Source organism: Bos mutus, chromosome X, assembly GCF_027580195.1.
Source record: "Bos mutus isolate GX-2022 chromosome X, NWIPB_WYAK_1.1, whole genome shotgun sequence".
NCBI lineage: Eukaryota > Metazoa > Chordata > Mammalia > Artiodactyla > Bovidae > Bos > Bos mutus.
In genome coordinates this window covers 65,590,662-65,616,727 of record NC_091646.1, presented here as the reverse complement: position 1 = coordinate 65,616,727, position 26,066 = coordinate 65,590,662, and the positions used below count along the sequence as shown (strand labels likewise).

Here is a 26,066-nt window from a genome sequence, read left to right as displayed (position 1 = left end):
TAAACTCACACACAAACAAGTAGGACACAAACTTCACTGTAGTGAATTTTTAAATGAATCTTCCTCATGCTCACTTTCTACAGATGACTAGCCAATTGTTGTGTGTGTAAGTGAGGGTGGACAGACAAAGGAAGAGGTGACTGAGACAGATGAAAGGAAGGTTCCTAGCTCTAGTTCCCTTCTCCTTCCTATTCATATCTACACTGATATCCTTAAACCAACAGATATCTGACTTTAATGCACATAACAACAAACCGGAGTAGGGTCTTGACATCATCCCCAGAAATTCTAAATCGTCACGCGTGGAGTCAAGGGAATTGCATTTTTAATATAAGCACCCAAGGTGACACTAAAGCAGATGTTCATCACTCTCTGAAACAATGTTTTAGATATGTATAAAGTTATCTGAAGGCCACGTGCAAGACTTTGTCCAAATCTAAAATTCTTTCAGGTGAGAGGGAACACATGGTATTCTGGCATATAAGCATTACAGAACTGACATGTGTAAGAAGGAAATACTAAGCTTCTTGAGATAACTTAATAGCCACTGAAGGCAAAGGTATTTTAATCAATGGTGTTTAACCTTTTCTGCTTCAGAGCTCAGAAAGAAACAGAAGTTATTTTTAAGTAGTGCTTTTAAAAAACAATGGGCAGAAAAGTGGAGGTATTTTTAGTAAGTACATCAGATTTTCCAATATGGTCATAAACAGCAATTTAAACTCATGTTTTCATTTTCACTTGTATTTACCTCCGCGTTTTTTGAGATTTTCAGTTTTCATTTTACTTCTGCTTCTAAATTCAGGCCCTTTAAAATCATCTTTGTCTTCATTCAGCACTGGCTCTGGTTGTACAATCACTGTACCTAGAATGATTTCATTTAAAAAACCATTACACATATTAAATGTGCAAGTGAAGTACAAGACTCCAGATAAAGCCAACATTGCTGGAACATAGTTTTGTTTCTTTCAAGCTTTCAATATTTATATAAGGACCTCTCAATAATAAATAAAACAGGGAAATAGTAAAAGGGCCAGGTGTCAACAATCAAATTACTTGTTGGAAACATAGTTCATAAAAAATGGTGGTGGGGGGGGAAGTATTATGAACTGATTTGTAACAGAAATGTGTGAATAAAGTTAAAAAGCTTTAGCCCAGTTCTCAATTTTTATACTGCCTATCACAAAAGCTTTTTTGACTATGAACATCTATGCTAAGTTCCACAGTTTAAAAAACAAAAGGATCAGAAAAGAAAGCTTTAAAGACATCCTATTCTTCTCATACGCTAAACCATAAAGGCAGCAAAATACTCTTAAGTGTTGTTTTATATTCTGCTATTACTGCTGTACTATTCTGTACCATTTCCTAAATACTTAAGTCAAAGTTCCAGTACCCTGAAAGTCCTTAAAGAGTTTTAAACAAATATTGCCTTAGGTACTTAAGCTCAAGTGCTATAACAATAAATTGCAGAATGAAATCAATTGTTGGTCCCTATGGAATCTTTTAGAAAGAATGCACTCTCTTAGCCATAAAACATGTGAACTGAGGAGAGAGGTTGCTAATTTTTCATTTTAATCTCTCAAGAGCAAATAAAGCAGAGGCATGGTAAAAAGGGTCTAGGTCTCACTTTACCTATATTGCTGGGCTTAGTAATTAGGCATTGTTGTTTAGTCGCTAAGTCGTGTCTGACTCTTGTGAACCCAAGGACTGTAGGCCACCAGGCCCCTCTCTCCATGGGATTTCCCAGGCAAGAATACTGGAGTGAGTTGCCATCTTCTTCTCCAGGCGATCTTCCCGATCCAGGGATTGAACCTACTTCTCCTGCGTTGGCAGGCAGATTCTTTACCATTGAGCCACCAGAAAAGCCCAACTGGGCATTACTGACAACAATTAAGAAAGTGTAATTGTCCCTCAGTATCCATGAGGGATTTGTTCCAGGACCCCTTGGATACCAAAATCCGTGGATGCTCAAGTCCTTTATGTAAAATAGCCTATAACCTATGCACATTTTTCTGTATACTTTAAATCATCTCTAGATTACTTACAATACCCAACACAATGTAAACCCTATATAAACAGCTGCCAAATGACAAACTCAAGTTTTGCTTTTTGGAACTTTCCAGAATTTTTTCCCCAAATATTTCTGATCTGAGGTTGGTTGAATCTGCAGAGGCAGAACCCACGGATATGAAGGGCGAACTGTAAAACCTGGTAGTTGTCAGGGGCTGTTTCCCTGAAACATAGGTCTTTGTTAGTCAGCAGTGAGGTTTAACCGAGGTTAAATGAATTTCTGAGTCTCTGAAAAAACGGGGGCAAATAGGGCACAAAGGATTGAGTTTTTTACAAGCTGGTAAATATAAGTAATATCCACACACACACAAAAAAACCTTTATTCACAACAACCATTCCACATATGTACTCTCAGAGAAGCCCTGGCATTTGAAAAAAGCTAAAGATTTACAGATAACACCCCCCACCCACACACACACACCGGGGGAAAAAAAAAAAGATTTCTTTATGAAGATTCTTCTATAAATGAAAGCAAAGCAGCAGAGTGGAAAGAGCACTCACTAGCTTTGGATTCAGGCAGACCTGGGTTCAAATCTTAACTTTTTAATTTAAAGCTAAAAAAGTTCCTTGAGTTCTGAATTTGTTCCTTCATCTCTACAAGTAGAAACAATAACTACCTTACAGCATTGCTTTGAGAGTTAAATGAGTTAATTTTTAAGGAGTCCAGTACTTATACATACTCAGTATTATAACAATAGTGATAAACAACCAAATTTGACCTTATGAAACAGGTCTATTTTGGTTTGGTGGAAGAGAATTACCCTTAGTTCAGGTTAATAACATCCCATACTAACTTTCTTCCATAATGTCACTAAAAGAAACATTGGAACTCCTAGTTCTTAGCTCACCCAGTGGCCATCATAAGGACTTCCACTAACAACCACTGAGAATGTAATAATCCAAAGTGAATCACTACCTATGAAACTCAGACTGCCATGTTAGCTGTTTCTGCTTTAGGCCACCAAAACCATTACATAAAATGATTTTCAAAGCCATGTAAATGGTAGGCCCATTAATTTTTCTTCTTTCTTCCTCCTCTCATTCATCATTTCTTATCTATTGTAACTCCTAATTTTTCCTAGTCAAGAAATGTATTATCCTCCTATTCATCATTTTTTAAACTTCCATAATCAAAACATGTGTCACATAAACATAAGTAGAGACAGAGAATAAAGTAGTAAACATTGCTGTAAATGATCAGTGATAACAAATCTGAAAAATCTAAGAGCCTTGAACATATTATTCAATAAAGAAACAAATCAAAACTTTTGATTCTGAAACACCATGAAATTACCAAGACCATGTCATTCTCTCATCATGTAATCACACTGCTCTTAGACTTGAGCTATGAAAAGTCCAAGATTTTCATCTGGCTTCTCCCCTATCCACCCTACCTGGCCCCAATCTAATCAATGCAACTTTTAAGATTAGAAACATAACAGTTGAGAGGAAATGTGACAAGGCATTTTAAAAAGGATAATTACAAGAAATATACCTAAATCAAATTTAACACATAACTTCACTTTGAATCTTAGGGAATTTAAGAATGCAGTAAGAATAAATTAAACTTTAAATGTTTTTGAGACGTTTTCAGTGTATTCATTATGTTTTTCTGTAAAGCAAGCACATTAAAATTCACTGAACCAAAACTTAACATACTAAGCATTTAAACCAACTTCCACATTCAAGTATAATTTGGAAACTAGAAACCAATGGAAAGAGAAAATAAGTTTTCTTTTCAAACCTGACTATATATTCTAAATATTTAACCTCAGGAACACACATTATCATTACCATACTAATACATTTCCAAACCACTGCTACTAAAATGTCAGGTTTGGTCCTTGACACACAGCTTACAATAATCAATTTCTAATTTTATAGTAATGACATTTAAAGATATTTTTCAACTTTAACTTCATATAAAAAATTAATACACTTTACCTTTTGGCAAGCTTTGCATAGTAATATCATTTTCTGAATTTTCATTAGAAGCATCTTCATTTACAGTTTCATCCAAAGTTTTTTCATCATCAGATTCTACATACTTTGTTACAATTGAAGGTTTCCTATGAAAAAATTAAGTCCATAGAATTACAGACATTTCTGACAATTGAAAAACACCCAAATAACATAAATAACATGTTTAGATTAAGCAGTGGCTCTTAACCAGAGATACGTATCAGAATCACCTAGGGAAGCATACATCTCTATACCACATTACAATTTAGTAGGTCTTGAGCAGGACCAAGGCATGCACATTCTAAAAAAGGTAAAGAGTATTTAAAGGGGAACTCCTATTTAAGAATCACTACTTTAGGGAATAAGTTAATAACAAACAAACTGTGATTATTAAAAGACATTTTCACTAATTAAAAAAAAAAGGCCAATAGAATAAACTGCAAACTTCTAATAAAAACTATATTTCATAGTATATTACACATTACATTATGCTTGGAGTAATTTCAGTCTTTATGTACAATTCACTTTGACAATTTAACACAGATAAGTATTTTAACCACTCTTTGATCGTCTTATAACTTCCTTATAACTATTATGGCTACCATTTCCCATCCTAGACAATTTTGTATAACCCTAAAACACTCATATTGCCTCATGAGACATTTAACATTTCATTTTCCCTTTTCTCCTTTTTTTAAAGCACATATATTATCTGAAAGGCATTACCTATATACTGCCAGGGCCACTAGTACATAATAAATCCTCCCCTGGGAAAATTTTAGTTAAAATTAAAAGTCAAGTGATAGATACAAGAGGATTCATTATATTACAACAGCCCTTTTTAAAATATATATGCTTGTATAAAATAGTTTACTTAGAACAAGAGTGCTTGAAGTTTAGGAAAAAACAGATTATTCTAATAAAAAGGAAATAGAACAACCTGAAAAAGAAAGTAACTTTTTTCCCTCCAGTATCAACCAACCTCTTTGATCGTGATGATCCTGACGATTTGGATTTTTCTGCAGAGCTAGCTCCCTAAATGCAAGAAATAAGTACAAAAGTGAGTAAAACTCTGAGAACCATCCCTACAATTATTTCCCTATACCAACATCTATAATATGTAGAATGAGACATAATTTGTATGCCTAAAATATTTTTCTAAAAGGAACATCAATAACTAATTCTCATTTACTCTCAAGGTTTCCTTGATTTAAGACTATCTCTTAAAAAAAAAAAAAGACTATCTCTTTTTGTTAAATTATTACTTTTGAATTTTGAGGAATAGAAAATGATACACTGCTGTACCACGATCTTGGCCTATGCCGACAAACACAAAACAAAGATGAAGAGGTAACCAGATCCCAAAAGACAGTTTTAAGAATCTAAAAATGTGTCATTTTCTCTATCCTAATACATGGCACAGAGTACCTTCTACAATTTTCTCAGAGATACTAAATTTACCTCCATTTTGCCAATACAATCAGTGTATTTTATTGGATTCAATTTTTCACACTGGGTAGAAAGAATTCTAAAACACAGTGTAGGCTGGCATTATCAGATGAAGGACCTCAGGATGCGTTCTGATAATAATGCTGAAGAAATTCTGAATATCCATCTCAGAACCATAAGGTTATGCCCATAACAATCCCCTTGAGCACCACTGTTACAATATAATAACATTCAAATACCTGTTAGCTAGCCTTCAGTAGTCTGACTTAAGGTGAAACAAACCACAGCACTAACAAAAACAGTAAACACCATCAAAAAGTGAACAATTACTGAAAATAAAGTTATAATAATACTTGGTTATAAGAGTAAACTCAAACACACGCATATATTAAATAAAAGCAAACTGATGACATCTACTCTAGTTGGTTAGTAGTATGTAATAAATATCTTTTAAATGCTCCAAGTTATTCTTACCTCTTCCCTGCTGTTTTCCATCATATCAGAGTTATTGCCAGACCCACTGGCTTTATCTTAAAAGACAAGAAATGAAAGCATTATTTATCTCTTTGGTGCATTATCAAACAGAACACCAATACCTACAATTCTATGAACCCATTTTTCTATCTATGTTGTATGGCAGTATTGGTAATGCTTTACTCACATTAAAATATAAGAGTTTTCTATCAACTATACTCCAGTAAAAATATTTTTAATATATTGCTTTGGTTAAAAAATGTTTTCTGCCTATAATCACCCTTTTGACATACCAATCCATTTTTAAAAGGCATTTCTGAAAGGAGCAGTTTGTAATCAAAACATTTCCTATTGTAACCTTTTAAAGATTTTCTCTTAAAAGAAAATTTAAGTTCCATCTTCTACTAAAAATAAAAACACACTATTAATTAATTGCACTGAGTTGGCCAAAAAGTTCATTCAGGTTTTCCCATAACATCTTCCAGAAAAACCCAAATGAACTTTTTGGCAAACCCAATATATTTTCCTTTACCAGTAAAGATTTTAGTAGATTAAACCTAAAGAAAGCAGAGGGAAGGAAATAATAAAGATTAGAACAGAAATTAGTGAACCAGGGAACAGAAAAACAATAGAGGAAAATCAATGAAATCAAAATAAGTTCTTTAAAAAGATGAGAAAAATTGGAAAAAAAAAAAAAAAACTTAGGGTACATGGACCAAGAAAAAAGGACACAAGATGAGAAGTTAAAGAGGAGATCTACTATTTACCTTAAAGAAATTAAATATTATAAAGGAATATCATGAACAATTGTATGCCAAAAAATTAGATAACCTAAATGAAATGGACAAATTTTTAAACACACATGAATTACTGAAGTTGACACAAGAAAAAATAAACAACGTGAACAGATCTGTAACTGAAAAGACTGAATTAGTAATCAAAAATCTACCCACAAAGAAAAGCAAAGGTCCAGATGGTTTAACCACCAAATTACACCAAACATTCAAAAAAAAAAAAAAAAAAAGAATTAACTCCATTTTCTCATAAAGTCTTCTAATAAAAATGGAGGAAATATATCTCAACTCATTCAATGAGACCAGTATCATATCAAATCGGAAAAGATACTATAAAAAGAGAAATCTACAGACCAATACCACTTATGAATACAAAGGCCAAAGTCCTTAATAAAATACTAGCAAACTTCAAAAGAATAAGACATGTCTTTCTGCTACAGAGAAAAACTACTTGCAAAAGATATATCGAATGAAGAATTATTATCTAAAATAAATTTTAAAAACTGAAACTCAAAAATAATAAAATAACATGATTAAAAACAGGCAAAAGATGTGAAGACATTTTACCAAAGAACATATATAAATGACAAATGAGCATATGAAAATGTGCTCCACATCATCATATCTCATTAGGGGATCAAAAATTAAAACAGTAAGATAACACTCTGCTGCTGCTGCTAAGTCACTTCAGTGGTGTCTGACTCTGTGCGACCCCAAAGACAGCAGCCCACCAGGCTCCCCCATCCCTGGGATTCTCCAGGCAAGAACACTGGAGTGGGTTGCCATTTCCTTCTGCAATGCATGAAAGTGAAAAGTGAAAGTGAAGTCGCTCAGTCACGTCCAACCCTCAGCGACCCCATGGACTGCAGCCTACCAGGCTCCTCCGTCCATGGGATTTTCCAGGCAAAAGTACTGGAGTGGGTTGCCACTGCCTTCTCCAGATAACACTCTACACCTATTAAAATGAATAAAATACAGAACACTGACAATACTAAATGCTGGTACAGATGTGGAATAACAGGAACTATTCACTGTTGGTAGGAATGTGAAATGATCCACCCACTTTTGGCAATATCTTACAAAATTAACCAAACTCTTACCACCTGATCCAGCAATCACATTCCTTGATATTTAACCTAATAAGCTGAAAACAAAGTCCACTCAAAAAACTGCACACTGATGATGTTTATAAGTATTTTTTATTTATATCAACACCTTCATAAGTAGCTTTTTCCATAATTGCCAAAATGTGAAAACACCAAGATATTCTTCAAAAGGTGAATTGGATAAACTACGTGTGGTACATCCAGACAATGGAATAATATTCAGCTTTAAAAAGGAATGAGCTAGCAAGCCATGAAAAGACATGGAGGAACTTTAAATGTATATTACTATGTGAAAAAACTAAGATCATGGCATCCAGTCCCATCACTTCATGGAAAATAGATGGGGAAACAGTGGAAACAGTGGCTGACTTTATTTTTTGGGGCTCCAAAATCACTGCATATGGTGACTGCAGCCATGAAATTACAAGATGCTTACTCCTTGGAAGGAAAGTTATGACCAACCTAGACAGCATCAATGCAGGATACAGGAAACTTGGGGCTGGTGCACTGGGATAACCTAGAGGGATGGTATGGGGAGGGAGGTGGGAGAGGGGGTTCAGGATTGGGAATATGTGTACACCCATGGCGGATTCATGTTGATGTATGGCAAAACCAATACAATATTGTAAAGTAATTAGCCTCTAATTAAAATAAATAAATTTAAATTTTAAAAATAAATAAATAAAAAGCAGAGAAATTACTTTGCCAACAAAGGTCCGTCTAGTCAAGGTTATGGTTTTTCCAGTGGTCATGTATGGGTGTGAGAGTTGGACTGTAAAGAAAGCTGAGCACTGAAGAATTGATGCTTTTGAACTGTGGTGTTGGAGAAGACTCTTGAGAGTCCCTTGGACTGCAAGGAGAGCCAACCAGTCCATTCTAAAGGAGATCAGTCCTGGGTGTTCATTGGAAGGACTGATGTTGAAGCTGAAACTCCAATACTTTGGCCACCTGATGCGAAGAGCTGACTCATTTGAAAAGACCCTGATGCTGGGAAAGACTGAGGGCAGGAGGAGAAGGGGATGACAGAGGATGAGATGGTTGGATGTTATCACAGACTCGATGGACATGGGTTTGGGTGGACTCCGGGAGTTGGTGATGGACAGGGATGCTTGGCGTGCTGCGGCTCATGGGGTCACAAAGAGTTGGACATGACTGAGTGACTGAACTGAACTGACTGGTGTGAAAAAAGCCAATCTCAAAAAGTTAAATGCTATATGAGTCCAACTACATGACATTCGGGAAAAGACAAAACTATGGAAATAGTAAAAAGATCAATGGTTACCAAGGATTTGGGGGATAGGGAAGAATGGAAAGATGGACCAGAGGATTTTTAGTGTCGCTGAACTTGAGATAGGAGGGAAGGTGGCAGGGAACAACCATTTAAAAGAATGACATTGTCATTGAGGATACAATAAAAACTGGTAAGAACCATCCAGGCCCAAGATGGTGGAAAATTTGACTTCCAGTAGACCTTGAGTCTCATTATACACTCACTGTAATGTATTAGCATGCTACATGACATACCTACAGGCATCATAGGAGTTCTTAGGCTAACCATAAAAGGCTAAGAAAAGATGATGGCTCAATTCCTAGAAATCCCCACCCTGCACCAAAATAGTTGGAATAATATTGTTAGTCTATGAAATTACCAAGCCCTTAAAAACAAACCACCCTCACACCCCAGAGCCTTTCAACTTCTGAGATGGACCACACTCTAATGGAGTGTGTTATCTCCCAGGGCCGCTCTCAACTTCTGAGATGGACCACACTCTAATGGAGTGTGTTATCTCCCAGGGCCACTCTCACCTTCTGAGATAGAAAGCATTCTGCCTATGGAATGTGTATTTCTCTCAATAAACCTGCTTTCACTTAACTACAGCTCACTCTTGAATTCTTTCCTGTGCGAAGCCAAGGACCCTCACTTGGCAGCTCATACCAGGAACTCACCCAAGACCTGGGATGTGACCATCCTCTCATATCCCATTTTCCTGCAACATCTTTACAAAGTAAGCAGAAGGTGGTCTTCTCTCTCTCCTCACTTTTCCTTTAATTTTAAAAACGTGACCCACTAAGTTCTGGGGGCAGAGCCCTCTTGCCTGCCTGCTTATACCCTTCACAAACATCCTATATTAACAAATCTAGTTCTTGTCTATCACTTTGCCTCTTGCTGAATTCCATCTGTGCTGAGACATAAAAAACTTGAGTTTCATTGAGTTCTGACACCAGGTGTATGGTTTCTGCTTGGGAGGTTCGAGTTCTCTCCTATGTCAGAGATTGTAGGTCCAAGTTCCAACTGAGGCATCACTGGGTTTGAGTCCCATCTGAGGTGGGATTGGTTTCAAGTCCCAATCTGGGGTATACAGTTTCACAGCTAAACTAACCTGTATGATACTATAATGATAGATAGATATCATCATGCATCTATCAAAATCCCTAGAATGTACAACGCCAAGAGTAAAATCTAATGCAAACTATGCATTTGGATGATAATGACTGTCACTGTAGATTCATCAACTGTAACAAATGTACAATTGTGGTACAGGAAGTTTACACTGGGGGAGGCTGTGCATATGTGGGGATGCATAATAGAAAATTTCTGTACATTCTACTCAATTTTTCTGTGCACCTAAAATAGCTCTTAAAAATAAAATTTATTTTTAAAAACTTAACAAACGGAACTTACTCAACAACTACAAAAAATCCCATGGACGGAGGAGCCTGGTAGGCTGCGGTCCATGGGGTGGCTAGGAGTCAAACACGACTGAGCGACTTCACTTTCACTTCTCATTTTTATGCACTGGAGAAGGAAATGGCAACCCACTCCAGTGTTCTTGCCTGGAGAATCCCAGGGACAGCGGAGCCTGGTGGGCTGCCATCTATGGGGTCGCACAGAGTCGGATACAACTGAAGTGACTTAGCAGCAGCAGCAGCAGCAATATCATACTTAATGGTAAAAGACTGAATCCATTCCACCTAAGGGCAGAATGAGAAAAGGAAATCCTCTCTTAACACTTCCATTCAACACTGTAATGGAGATTCCAGCCAGAACAAGTAACCATGAGTTAAAGAAATAAAAGGCAAGAAGACTGAAAAGGAAGAGGTAGAACTATTTGTCTTTGGAGACAATATATATTGTGTATAGAAGTCCTAAGGAATCCACTAAAAAATATTAGAACTAATGAAAGAGTTCAGAAAGGCTGAAGGATATGAGAAAAATAAAAGTCAATTACATTCCTATACACTTGCAAAGAATGATCTGAAAATAAAATTAAGAAAACAATCCATTTATAATAGCATCAAAAAGAATAAAATGCTTAGGAAAAAACTTAAAGAAGTTTAAAACTTACACTCTGAAAACTACAAAACATCATTGAAATAAATTAAAGATTTAAATAAATGGCAAAAACAATGCATGATCATTAAATAGAAAACAACATTAAGACAGCAATACTCCCCAAATGAATCCACAATTTTAAAAAAGGCAATCCATGTCAGAATCCCACTGGCTTCTTTGTAGAAACTGATAAGCTAATTCTAAAATTCATGTACAATTAAAATGAACCCAGGATAGTCAAAACAAAATAGGAAGACTCACACTTAGAGATTTTAAAACTTAGTGTAAAACAACTATAATCAATATAGTGTGGTACTGGCAAAAGGATAGACATAAGAATCAGCTGAAAAGATCTGAAAGTTCAGAAATAAACCCCTATGTCTATGGTCAAATGATTTTCAACAGGATGCTACACCCATTCAACAGGAAGAAAATAGTCTTTTCAACAAATGGTACTGGAACAACTATGTATTCACATTCAAAAACTTAAGTTAGAGACCTGTATTACACCACATACAAAAATTAACTCTAAAGAACTAAACATAAGAGCTAAAACTATAAAACTCTTAGAAAACAACACTGAGGTAAATCTTTGTGATCCCAGATTTAGAAATAGATTCTTAGAAATGACACCATAAGTACAAGCAACAAAAACAAAAAGAAATACAGTGGACATTATCAAAACTAAAAGCATTTGTGCTTCAAAGGAAATCATCAAGAAAATTAAAGAAACACATACATCTACACAACTGAATGCTGCTGCTGCTACTGCTGCCAAGTCGCTTCAGTAATGTCCGACTCTGTGCGACCCCATAGATGGCAGCCCACTAGGCTCCTCTGTCCCTGGGATTCTCCAGGCAAGAACACTGGAGTGGGTTGCCATTTCCTTCTCCAATGCATGAAAGTGAAAAGTGAAAGTGAAGTCGCTCAGTCGTGCCTGACTCTTAGCAACCCCATGGACTGCAGCCTACCAGGCTCCTCCGTCCATGGGATTTTCCAGGCGAGAGTACTGGAGTGGGGTGCCATTGCCTTCTCCACAACTGAATGCTATCCAGTCTTAAAAGGGAAGAAATTTTTGATCCATGCTATAACACTGACTATAACTTTGAAGGCATTATGCCAAGTAAAATAAGACAGACATAAAATGACAAATACTGTAGATTCCACATATGTGAGGTTCCTAAAGTAGTCATAATCATAGAGAAAGAATGTACAATAGTGGCCACCAGGGACTAGGGGTAAAGTGGATTTGGAAGTTAGTGACTTTAAAGGGTACAGAGTTTCAGTTGGAGAAGATGAAAAAGTTCTGGAGATGGATGGTAATGATTCACACACACAGCAATGTGAATGTACTTAATGCCAAAGAACTGTATATTAAAAATTAGTCAAAAGAGTAAACTTTACATTATATATATTTTATCTTAATAGAAGTCTAGAAGATATAAAGAATACTTATAAGTCAGTGATAAAAAAGACAAAATACCCAATTAAAACTGAGCAAAGGATCTAAGTAGATAATTCTCCAAGGAATATATACAAACTACCAATAAATATATGAAGAGATACTCAATGTCATTAGCCATCACGCAAAATGAAAACCAAAACCATAATAAGACTCAACTTCACATGTACTAGGTTGACTAAAATTAAAATCAAAAATCAGATAACAAGCACTCTTGGCATGGATGCAGAGAAATCAGAATCCTCATACACTGTTGGATAGAACATGCAATGGTGTAGCCACTTCGAGAAACAGTTTGATATCTCCTCAAAGGATTTAACAGAGTTACCATATAACTCAGCAATTCTACCCCTATGTATATAACCAAGAGAAATGAAAATATGTGGCCACACACAAACTTGTTCACAAATGTTCAGAGTAGCATTATTCATAATAACCAAAGGTAGAAACAAGATTGTCCACCAACAAAACAACCAATGTGATATTTCTATATAAAATAATGTTATTTGGTCATAAAAAGAAATGAAATACTCTTTTCTTTCTCTCTCTCTCTCTCTCTCTCACTCTTCTGCTATCTTCTAAATAAAATAGAGCTGTAACACTGAAAAAAAAAAAGAAATGAAATACTAATATACACTACAACATAAATACACCTTGAACACTTTACACTAAATGAAAGAAGCCAGTCACAAAGTACCACACGTAATAGAATGACATTCATAAGAAAGTCTGAAACAGGGAAAACCATGAGAAAGTAGATTAGTGGTTGCTTAAGGCAGCATAGAGGGTGATAACTAAAGAATATGGGGTTTCTCTTTCAGGTAATAATATTATAAAATTTTCTGTCGTGATGGCTGCATGTATCTGTGAACATATTAGAAACTACTGAACTGTACACTGTAAACTTGTGATTTTTATCTCTATAATGGTGTTAAAAGTTTTATTAGTCACTGGGGAAATGAAAATTAGAACCACACTGAGTTATAACTAGGTATCTATCAGAATGTCTAATTTCTTAATTTTTTTTAAACAATGGTAAAATCAAATGCTGGAGAGAATACAGAAAAATGGATCATTCTTAAATTGCTGTGAGACTATAAACCAGCATAGCCACTATGGAACACCGTTTAGGAGTGCTTTTTAAAAAAATACAACCATCATAATGACCCACCAACTGCACTCCTGAGCATTTATCCCAGAGGAATGAAATTTTCACTGACACAAAAACCTGTACACAAATGTTTATCAGCACCCTCATTTGTAACAGCCCAAATCTGGGATCATCCAAGATGTCCTTTAACAAGTAAATGGTTAAACCAACTGTAGTATACCCATACCATAGAACACTACATTGAAATAAAAAGGAGAGAACTATTGACACATGCAATGACCTGGGTGAATCCCAAGGAAATCATGCTAAGTGAAAAAACACAATCCTAAAATGTCTAATCCCAAACTATATGATTCCATTTATAGAACATGTTTAAAATGAAAAAAAAAATTAAAAATGGAGGATAAATTAGTGATTTCCAGGTATTAGGCACAGGTAGGAATATGGGTAGACAGTTGAACATGATTACAAAAGGGCAAGATGAGAAATCTGCATGTTGACTGTGGTGATGCAAACATGAACCAACTCATGTTTGTAATAAAACTGTGTAGAACTTAACACAAATACAAAAGTACAATAAAACTGAGGAAATCTGAGTCATACTGGTAGATATCAGTAACATGGCTAACTGAAAATATACTTCTGTAAAACATTGCTATTGTGAGAAACTAGGCAAAGTACAAAAGAGCTGTGCATATATTACAATTGCATGTGAATCTACATCTATCTCAGTAAAAATATCACTTTAGGAAAGAAAACTTAGAAAGCTAGGGGAGGGGAACTTTCTCAACTTGATAGAATATTTACAAAAATCTTATTCAGGAACCACCATACTTAATGATAAAATAGTTCAATGCTTTCCCACTGATATCAGAAATACCAAGAGGATGTCTATTATCATTCTTCAACATAATAACAGAAAATACAGAAAGTCCTATGCAGCATAATGAGACAAGAAAAGGAATTAAAAGCCATACGATGGAAAGTAAGAAATAAACATGACCCAATTTGCAGACAACCAGATTAGGTAGAAAATTTCAATAAATTTGAAAGATGAAAAAGAAGCTATCTAGAGCATATTCACAGAATAAAGGTCAACATAAAAAACATAACAGAATTATTGCAATGAACAATTAGAACTTGAGATTTAAAAGCCAGGGAATTTAAAATAGCACCCCCAAAATGAAATAATTTGCTAAAAATGTAACAAATTTGTATATGACTAACAACAAAATCACTACAACAAAAACTATAGAACACTGGGCCAAGTGAGAGTTTCTATCAGCACTTTTTTCTCTATTGTTAAGCATTCCTAACGTCCACACTGTATGATTATAAAGTGGAAGTGAGAAATAGATTTAAGGGCCTAGATCTGATAGAGCGCCTGATGAACTATGGACTGTACAGGAGACAGGGATCAAGACCATCCCCATGGAAAAGAAATGCAAAAAAGCAAAATGGCTGTCTGGGGAGGCTTTACAAATAGCTGTGAAAGGAAGAGAAGTGAAAAGCAAAGGAGAAAAAGAAAGATATAAGCATCTGAATGCAAAGTTCCAAATAATATCAAGAAGAGATAAGAAAGCCTTCCTCAGCGATCAATGCAAAGAAATAGAGGAAAACAACAGAAAGGGAAAAACTAGAGATCTCTTCAAGAAAATTAGAGATACCAAGGGAACATTTCATGCAAAGATGGGCTTGATAAAGGACAGAAATGGTATGGACCTAACAGAAGCAGAAGATATTAAGAAGGGGTGGCAAGAAGACACAGAAGAACTGCACAAAAAAGATCTTCATGACCAAGATAATCACAATGGTGTGATCACTCACCGAGAGCCAGACATCCTGGAATGGGAAGTTAAGTGGGCCTTAGAAAGCATCACTAGGAACAAAGCTAGTGGAGGTGATGGAATTCCAGTTGAGCTAGTTCAAATCCTGAAAGATGATGCTGTGAGAGTGCTGCACTCAATATGCCAGCAAATTTGGAAAACTCAGCACTGGCCACAGGACTGCAAAAGGTCAGTTTTCATTCCAATCCCAAAGAAAGGCAATGCCAAAGAATGCTCAAACTACCGCACAATTGCACTCATCTCACACGCTAGTAAAGTAATGCTCAAAATTCTCCAAGCCAGGCTTCAGCAATATGTGAATCGTGAACTTTGTGATGTTCAAGCTGGTTTTAGAAAAGGCAGAGGAACCAGAGATCAAATTGCCAACATCTGCTGGATCATCAAAAAAGCAGGAGAGTTCCAGAAAAACATCTATTTCTGCTTTATTGACTATGCCAAAGCCTTTGACTGTGTGGATCACAATAAACTGTGGAAAATTCTTCAAGAGATGGGAATACCAGAACACCTGACCGGCCTCTTGAGAAACCTGTATGCAGGTCAGGAAGCAACAGTTAGAACTGGACGTGGAACAACAGACTGGTTCCAAATAGGAAAAGGAGTACATCAAGGCTGTATATTGTCACCCTGCTTATTTAACTTCTATGCAGAGTACATCATGAGAAATGCTGGGCTGGAAGAAGCACAAGCTGGAATCAAGATTGCCGGGAGAAATATCAATAACCTCAGATATACAGATGACACCACCCTTATGGCAGAAAGTGAAGAAGAACTAAAGAGCCTCTTGATGAAAGTGAAAGAGAAGAGTGAGAAGGTTGGCTTAAAGCTCAAGATTCAGAAAACTAAGATCATGGCATCTGGTCCCATCACTTCATGGGAAATAGATGGGGAAACACTGGAAACAGTGTCAGACTTTATTTTTCTGGGCTCCAAAATCACTGCAGATGGTGACTGCAGCCATGAAATTAAAAGATGCTTACTCCTTGGAAGGAAAGTTATGACCAACATAGACAGCATATTCAAAAGCAGAGACATTACTTTGCCAACAAAGGTCCGTCTAGTCAAGGCTATGGTTTTTCCAGTAGTCATGTATGGATGTGAGAATTGGACTGTGAAGAAAGCTGAGCGCCAAAGAATTGATACTTATGAACTGTGGTGTCGAAGACTCTTGAGAGTCCCTTGGACTGCAAGGAGATCCAACCAGTCCATTCTGAAGGAGATCAGCCCTGGGATTTCTTTGGAAGGAATGATGCTAAAGCTCAAATCCAGTACTTTGGCCACTTCATGCGAAGAGTTGACTCGTTGGGAAAGACTCTGATGCTGGGAGGGACTGGGGGCAGGAGGAGAAGGGGATGACAGAGGATGAGATGGCTGGATGGCATCACTGACTCAATGGACGTGAGTTTGAGTGAACTCCAGGAGTTGGTGATGGACAGGGAGGCCTGGCATGCTGCAATTCATGGGGTCGCAAAGAGTGGGTCACGACTGCATGACTGAACTGAAGCATTCCTATTCTTTACATGTATCTGATTGATAACTATACAAATTAATTGTGGAAAGGATCTGAAGAGCAAGTGTTCTATATGCTTTTTATTTTTCAATGTTTTCTATTCTCAGATTTGATAATTTCTGTTAGAATATCATCAACTTCACTGACACTACTACAGCTATCTCTAATCTCCTGTTAAATACAAGTATTTGTTATTCAGAAATTACATTTTTCAGTTCTAGAATTTCAAGTTGGTCCTTTTTCACATTTTCCATGTTTGTACTGAGATTTTCTATCTGTCCACTCTTCACAAATATATTTGCTTTATTCAGTTCAGTTCAGTCACTCAGTCGTGTCCAACTCTTTGAGACCCCATGAATTGCAGCAGGCCAGGCCTATTTGCTTTATTATACTAAAGCAAATTAGTGCCTTTGTTAATAAGTTTGCAATAGCTGCTTTAACATTCTTGTTTGCTAATTTCAAAATTTAAGACATGTGGATTGTCACTATTGATTTCCTTTCCTTTTCAGCATGGGTCACAGTTTCCTCTTTATATCTAATCCAGTATTTCAGATTGGATACTGGACATATTTTAAGATATAGTGAAAACACTGCATGCCCTTCTAGTTGATGATTCTGTTAATAGCAGACAGTTAATTCAGCTGAAATCAAACCACAAAATATTAATATATACCCTCTGGTATAAGCAGCTGAAAACTTTATTCTGTTCTTTTAGCCCTAACTGGACTGCACTTGTAATCCAACCAGATACAGTAAGAATTTTTGCAGGTCCTGGAGCTCCCAAGCTGTAGCTCTCTTCTAAGTGAGATGTCCTTCTCCATTTTATAAAACCTATTGGGATCTCTTTAATTCCATTATGCCTCATCAAGAATGCAGATTTCTATCTAATTCTTTCATTTTGACATAAAATTGACAATGTATTCTTTTTAGGTGAACAACATAGTGATTCAATATTTTATATGTTTCAAAATGATCACGACTACAAGGCTAGTTACCATCTGTCACCATATAAAATTATTGTAATATTGTTGATATAATTCTTTGTTTGATAGAATTCACCTATGAAGCAATCTGGTCTTTGACTTTTGTGTGTTGGAAGCTTTTTCATTACCGATTGAATTTTATTAGTAATCAGTCAGATTTTGCATTTCTCCATGATTCATTCTCGAAAGATTGTATGTTTCTAGGAATTTATCCATTTCTTTGATGTTCTCCACTGTTGGCATGGTGGGTGCTCAGTTGCTAAGTCACGTCTGACTCTTTGTGACCCCATGGACAATACCCCTCCAGGCTCCTCTGCCCATGGAATTTTCCAGGCAAGAATACTGGAGTGGGTTGCCATTTCCTTCTCTAGGGGATCTTCCCAACCCAGGGATTGAACCCACGTCTCCTACATTGGCAGGTGGATTCTTTACCACTGAGCCACCAGGGAAGCCCTCATTATTGGCACATTGGTGTGATACAAGTTGATAAATCTCATCTTTCATTTCTCATTTTATTTACTTGGGCCCTCTCTCTTTTTATCAAGATGGATCTCACTAAAGGTTTTTCAATTTTGTTCATATTTTTTTAAAAATTCATTCATAAGTTTCACTGATCTTTTCTAGTATTTTTTTCAGTCTCTATTCATTTATTTCTGCCCTGATCTTTATGGTTTATGTCTTTCTAGTAACCTAGAGTTTGGTTTGTTCTTCTTCTGGTTCCTTTATATAGGAGAAAAGCATGTCCTCAAAAGGAAATCTGTAAATTGGACTTGCTCAAAATTTAAAACTTTTACTCTGTGAAAGACCCTGAAAAGAAGAAGAAGACAAGCTAGCAGTTTCATTATTTCCAGTCTGACCTTTATTATTAACTTCCTTTTACTAAGTTTGCGCTTGCTTTGTTCCTCTTTTTCTAGCTCCTTTAAGTATAAAGTTTTGTTTTTTTTTTTAATTTGAGAATTTTCTTGTTTTGTGAGGTAGGCCTGTTTCACTATGATCGTCCCTCTGAGAACCGCTTTTGCTGCATCTCACAGATATTAGAGGGCTTTCCAGGTGGCACTGGTGGTAAAGAACCTGCCTGCCAATGCAGGAGATGTAAGAGATGTGGGTTCAGTCCCTGAGTGGAGAAGACCCCTTGGAGAAGGGCACAGCAACCTACTCCAGTATCCTTGCCTGGAGAATCCCAGGGACAGAGGATCCTAGCAGACTAGTCCATGGGGTTATAAAGAGTCAGACATAGATATTGGAAAGTTGTGCTACCATTTTCATGTGTCTCAAGGTATTTTTGAATTTGCTCTTTGATTTCTTCCCTGATGCACTGGTTTTGTAGCATTTTATTTACTACTTCAGCTTTCTTTTTTTGTTTCTTTTTGCATGGAATATATTTTTCCATCCCTTTAATATCAATCTGTCTTTAGATTGGAAGTGAGTCTCTTGTAGGCAGCATATAAATGGGTCCTGTTTTCTACTCATTCAGCTATCTCTATTTTGATTGGAGCATTTAGTAAATTTTCATTTAAAGTGGTTATTGCTAACTATGTACTTATTGCAATATTGTTAATTATTTTCTGCTTGTTTTTATAGTTCCTCTCTGTTCCTTTCTTCTCTTGCAGTCTGATGGCTTTCCTTATGTTTGGGCTCCTTTCTCTCTTTATTTTTTATTTATCTATAGCAGGTTTTGGATTTGCAGTTACTATCAGGTTGAAACACACAAACAATGATTTAATATAGGCTGATAGCTGCTTGAGGAGTGAGTGAGTGATGTCACTCAGTCGTGTCCGACTCTTGGCGACCCCATGGACTATAGCCTACCATGCTCCTCCATCCATGGGATTTTCCAGGCAAGAGTACTGGAGTGGGGTGCCATTTCCTTCTCCAGAGGATCTTCCCAACCCAGGGATTGAACTCGGGTCTTCTGCATTGTAGGCTGATGCTTTACCATCTGAGCTACCAGGGAAGTAAAGTTCAAATATATTCTAAAAGTACATTTTTAGTATACCCCTCCCAAATTTTTTTTCTGACATTATTTTACAACTTTATGCACTTATTTTACTTATAGTTGATTTTTTGTCTTTTAACCTTCCTACTAGCTTTATATGTGGCTGATTCACAGTCATTACTATATATTTACCTTTACCACTGAGATTTTTTTCATATATTTTCTTATTTCTAGCTAAGAGGTGGCAAAGAATATACAGAAGAACTATACAAAAAAGGTCTTAATGACCTGGATAACTACAAAGGGGTGGTCACTCACCTAGTGCCAGACATCCTGGAGTGTGAAGTCAAATGGGCATTAGGAAGCATTACTACAAACAAAGATAGCATAGGCGATGGGATTCCAGCACAGTTATTTCATACCATAAAAGATGATGTGGTTAAAGTGCTGCAGTCAAAATGCCAGCAAATTTGGAAAACTCAACAATGGACACAGGACTGGAAAAGGTCTGTTCCAAGGCCAAAGAATATTCCAACTACCATACAATTGCACTCATTTCACATGCTAGTAAGGTTATGCTCAAAATTCTTCAAGTTAGGCTTCAGCTGTATGTGAATTGAAAAGCTGGGTTTAGAAAAAGCAGAGGAAACAGAGACCAAACTGCCAACATTTTTTGGATCATAGAAAAAGGAAGAGAATTCCAGAAAAACATCTACTTCTGCTTCATTGACTATGCTAAAGCCTTTGACCGTGTCAATCACAACAAACTCTGGAAAATTCTTAAAGAGATGGGAATATCAAGACCACCTTACCTATCTCCTGAGAAACCTACATGTATGTCAAGAAGTGGCAGTAAGAACTGGACATAGAAAAATGAACTGGCTCAAAACTGGGAAAGGAGTGTGACAAAGCTGTATATTGTCATCCCACTTATTTAACTTCTATGCAGAGTACATCGTGAGAAATACCAGGCTGGATAAATCACAAGCTGGAATCAAGACTGTCAGGAGAAATATCAATATCCTCAGATATGCAGATGATACCACACTAATGGCAGAAGGTGAAGAGGAATTAAAGAGCCTCTTGATGGAAATGAGAGAGAAGAGTGAAAAAGCTGACTTGAAACTCAACATTCAAAAAACTAAGATCATGGCATCTCTCCCATCACTTCATGGCAAATTGAAGGGGTAAAAGTGGAAACAGTGACAGATTTTATTTTCTTGGGCTCTAAAATCACTGTTGACAGTAACTGCAGCCACAAAATTAAAAGTTGCTTGCTCCTTGGAAGGAAAGTTATGACAAATTTAGACAGCATATTAAAAAGCAGAGACATTACCTTGCTGACAAAGGTCCATCTAGCCAAAGCTATGGTTTTTCCAGTAGTCATGTATGGATGTGAGAGTTAGACCATAAAGAAGGCTGAGTGCCAAAGAATTGATGCCTTGGAACTGTGATGTCGTAGACTTTTAGAGTCCCTTGGACTGCAAGGAGATCAAACCAGTCAATCCTAAAGGAAATCAACCCTGAATATTCATTGGAAGGACTGATGCTGAAGCCGAAGCTCCAATACTTTGGCCACCAGACAAGAAGAGTCGACTCACTGGAAAAGACCCTGATGCTGGGAAAGATTGAAGGAAAAAGGAGAAAGAGGTGGCAAAGGGTGAGATGTTTAGACATCAATGGACATGAGTTTGTGCAACTCTGGGAGATAGTGGAGGACAGGGAAACCTGGCATGCTGCAGTCCATGGGTCGCAAATAGTTGGACACTACTTATTGACATATAGACTGAACAACAAGCTATTGCTTTTGCTTTTCTACCTTGAGAACACCCTTGAACATTTCTTGTAGGCCATTTTAATGGTGCTAAACTCCTTTAGTTTTGTGCTTGTCTGGGAAACTATCTTTCCTTCAATTCTGAATGATAAACTCGCCAGGTAGAGTATCCTTGGTTGGAAGTTTTTTACATTCAGTACTTTAAATATATCATGCCACTCCATTCTGGCTTGCAGAGCTTCTGTTGAAAAATCAGTAAGTAATCTTATGGGGTTTTCCTTGTATACAATTAGTTGTTTTTGTCCTGCTGTCTATAAAATTGTCTTCATCTTTTGCCATTTTACATACATGTCTTGGTGTGGATCTCTGTGGATTCATTTTTTGGGGGGACTCTGTGCTCCCTGTACCTAGATGTCTGTTTCATTTTCCAGATTAGAGAAGTTTTCAAACATTTCTTTAAGTAAGTCTCTGTCCCCTTCTCTCCCTCTTTTCTCCATCTGCAATCTCCCTACCCCTACTATGAGAATGTTAGTACTCCTGATGTCATAGAGTTCCCTTAAACTCTCATTTTTAAAAATTCTTTTTTTCTATTCTGATTGGGTGATTTCCACTATTCTGTGTTCCAGATGGCTGATGTGTCCTACTATATCATCTAATTTGCTATCAATTTCCTCTATTTGTCATTTCAGTTATTGTGTTCTTCAGTACTGATTGGTTCTTTCTTATATTTTCGAACCCTTTGTTGAAGTTCTCACTCTATTCCTCCATTCTTCTCCCTAGTTTGGAAAGCCTTTATGACAATTTCTTTCAATTATTTATCAGATAAATTACTTATCTCCATTTCGTTAAGATTTTTTCTGAAGTATTATCTTGCTCTTTCATTTGGAACATACTCTTCTGTCCCCATTCTGTTTGACTTTCTGTTTCATGCTATACATCCGGCAAAACAGGTACCTCTCTTGGTCTTGAAGGCATAATCTCTGCTAAGAGCATCTCCTGTGTAGTCTGAATGTGTCAGGCAGTTTTGGCAGGTCAGCTGAAGCCTAATATATCATCGGCCAGGGGGATCCTAGGGCGCTGCACACTTGGGCTGCCCTGGCACTATGACTTTACCTTGTGTGGGCCAGGAGCAGGCTGAAGTGCCTTGGCAGGCCAGCTAGAGAACCTGGACTACATTCCACTCATCTCATCAAGGTGATGGTGGTGGTTCAGTCACTAAGTCATGTCTGACTCTTGCGATCCCATGGATTGTAGCCTGCCAGCCTCCTCTGTCCATGGGATTCTCCAGGGAAGAATACTGAAGTGGGTAGCCATTTCCTTCTCCAGAGGATCTTCCTGACCAAGGAATTGAACCCAGGTCTCCTTCATTGCAGGCATATTCTTTACCGATTGAGCTATGAGGGAAGACCTCATCAAGGTGATGGGAGAACACAAAAAATGGTGCTCTCTAGCACCTTCAACACTGAAGAGACTTCCAGCAGTTCTCTGCCCATTTTGCAGACACTCTAGGTAGGGATAGTAAGAGGATTTCCTTCATGCATAGTCTAGGTCCCTTTTAAACCACTGTTTTTATCTCTGTGCCCCAGGGCAGGCGAGTGTGCACACATGCTCCTTAGTGATCCCTCTCCACTGCTGCATACCACATTGAAGTGGGGTTCTCATCAGTACTGTGTCTCTGTCTCTACCAATCTCTATGTGGTACTTGTACTGTTTGTTGTGCAGAAGCTGTTTAATCACACCTCAGTTTTTCTGTAGAAGGAACTGCTCTTTACATAGCTGTAAATTCAGTGTGTCTGTGGGGGAAGGTGACATCATGGTATTCCTATACCACCACCTTAGACCAAATGCTGAATTTTATGCTGGTTCAACCTTAGTCACAAGGAAGCTATCAAAATTAATAGGGCTGCAAGCTCACACAGCATATCCAGAAGAAGAAAGCTATCCAAGTCTGAAATTCCACTGCTGGAGCTAACTGGCACCTTTCCTAAGGAAAAAGGCTTAACAACTGGTAATTGAGCAAAGAATACTTCTTTCCTCATATGTTGACTCTATTCCAGTGTGTGTCTTGTTTGTGTCACTAATCAGTTCCTTCATCATTGTTTTCAGTATTTTGGCCAGAATTTATAATTGGTATCTGTGGGAGATAATCTGCTTATCCAAAAAGAGCTACTCTGCCACTACTAGAAGCAAAACTCCCCAACTAACTACTGAATTTAGAACTGTGACAATATAATTTCATTCTAAAGACAGAACTTTAAGTATTTAACACTAGTTAGGTTTCTTTATTGTGATTGTTTACCATGCAAAGTTGAAACTGTGAACACAATGAAGACTAAATAACTGAGTACATAAACTGAGGATAATGGGAACCACCTTTCTCTCTGTTGCAGTAAGAAGTTAAAATATGAAAAGAGGAAGATCAGAATGATGTCTGCAGTCCAAAGTAAAACTAAAAGTATCAATATCAACACATGAAAATACATCACATATATTGGCTTTCCCTGCTAAAGAGCCTGGAAGCGAAGACATCCTAACAGCAATGAGCACATCATACACCCAGATATTGCTTTCTAAATACTATACCCCACTAAAATGAATCAGAACTTTTTGGAGAAATAACTGATTCCAGGGCTGGGGAACAGACAGTGCAAAGTAAACAATGAACATCTTGTGAGGGCAGAAAGTAAGAAAAGTGCTCAAGGTTGATGAAGACTTATGAAAAGGTCTACAAGAGCCATACAAAAGGGGTTCCCACTAGCCAATATTGGTATAATTTGAACATTAAAATAACGACAGTAAGAAAATATTCATGGAAAAAGAAAAAAATGCTAGCATACACCAATATAAACAAATAAAGAGAGAGCATAGAAATGTAAACATCTCCCTTACAGAAAAGACAGAAGTAATGATAGGACATCACCATTTTGAACCATCATAGTAACATACCATTGATCCAAGAATCATAAATGGATGTGGTGACAGGCAGAATTTCTAGGAATGGCCCCCAAGATTTCATGCCCCCTAATCACCAGATCCTGTGAATGTGAGGAAATAACACTCCCATTGTTTTGCTACATAAAATGGCACAGGTGACTTTAAAAAATGGGAGCTCATTTGGGAGAGGTGAAACAGAAGGGACCTAATCTAATCACATGGGTCCCTTAAAATAGAAAAATGTCTCTAGTTCATGGCAGAAGATGCAAAAGAAACAAGCAAAAGGCTAAGTCAGAGAAACTCAAAGCATGAGGATGACACAATGCACTATTGCTGGCTTTGAAGTTGGAAGGGGCCATGCGAGAGGAAATTAAGGAGCTGAGAGGATCCTGGCCAATAGTTAGCATGAAATGAGGACCTCAGACCTACAACCACAATGAACTGAATTCTGCCAACAACCTGAATGAGCATGAAAATGGATTCTTCCAGATTCTATAGAAAGGAACACAGTCTTACTATCACTTTGACTTAGCCCTTGTGATTCCCTGAGCAGACCTCAGCAAAGCCCACCTGGAGTCCAGATCCACAGAACTGTGAAATAATAAATTTGGGTTGTCTTAAGCTGCCAAGTTTGTGATAATTTGCAATTTTTTAAAAAAAGCTAATTTTTGATGATGAAAAGAATACCTAAGCAGTTTCAAAGTAATCTTCAACAAATTACTTTTTAGGTAGGTACAAAAGAATAAATCATAACTTTACAGTGGTTTAATTTAGAAAAGCAGCCATAACCAAATAACCTAAGTTAATATCACCAATAAAGGAGGAAACTTCATCATGTGCTTTGTGATATGATGTATGGACAAGAACATAACACCACTTACACAGCAATCCTGCCAAAAATTAAAAACCTCAATCTAATTTTATAACTAATCAAACGAACACTGAGGGACAATCACCAAAATAATATATCTATACATTTTTAAAATGTCATGGTTCCAGCTTGTTTGAGATTTGAAAAGGCTAAAGACCAAGTAACATATACAGTGTGGGCTCTTCAACGGGATCCTGGTCTTGGGAGGGTAGGGGACTTACCTATGAAAACACTGTTGGGCAATTTATGAATTAAGACTAGAGACTGTGGATTAGATAAAAGTACATATTTCATTTTTTCCACCTATTTATTGATTCCATTGTTATTCATAACTTCCTGTATTTTGATGCTGCCATTTCAAATTATTTTCCTTCTGATTTAAGAAAACCCTTTGGTATTTCCCCTAGTGTACATATGCTGACATCATTCTTACTTATTTTTGGCCATGCCTCATG

The 26,066-nt window shown here is 36.9% G+C and overlaps 1 protein-coding gene across 4 annotated transcripts in view; it reads right to left on the bottom strand.

Annotated features, from left to right (window-relative positions):
- ATRX (ATRX chromatin remodeler) overlaps positions 1-26,066 on the bottom strand; it is a 284,375-nt gene that overhangs the window by 183,193 nt on the left and 75,116 nt on the right. For 3 of the 4 annotated variants that reach the window (XM_070366289.1, XM_070366286.1, XM_070366290.1), the window contains 4 exons: positions 5,953-6,008; positions 5,012-5,064; positions 4,012-4,136; positions 749-862 (listed from right to left, as the gene is read on the bottom strand). In XM_070366289.1, coding sequence (XP_070222390.1) covers positions 749-862; positions 4,012-4,136; positions 5,012-5,064; positions 5,953-6,008 — 348 coding nt within the window. The remainder of the gene's footprint in view (positions 1-748; positions 863-4,011; positions 4,137-5,011; positions 5,065-5,952; positions 6,009-26,066) is intronic. The other variant, XM_070366287.1, reaches the window with a different exon arrangement.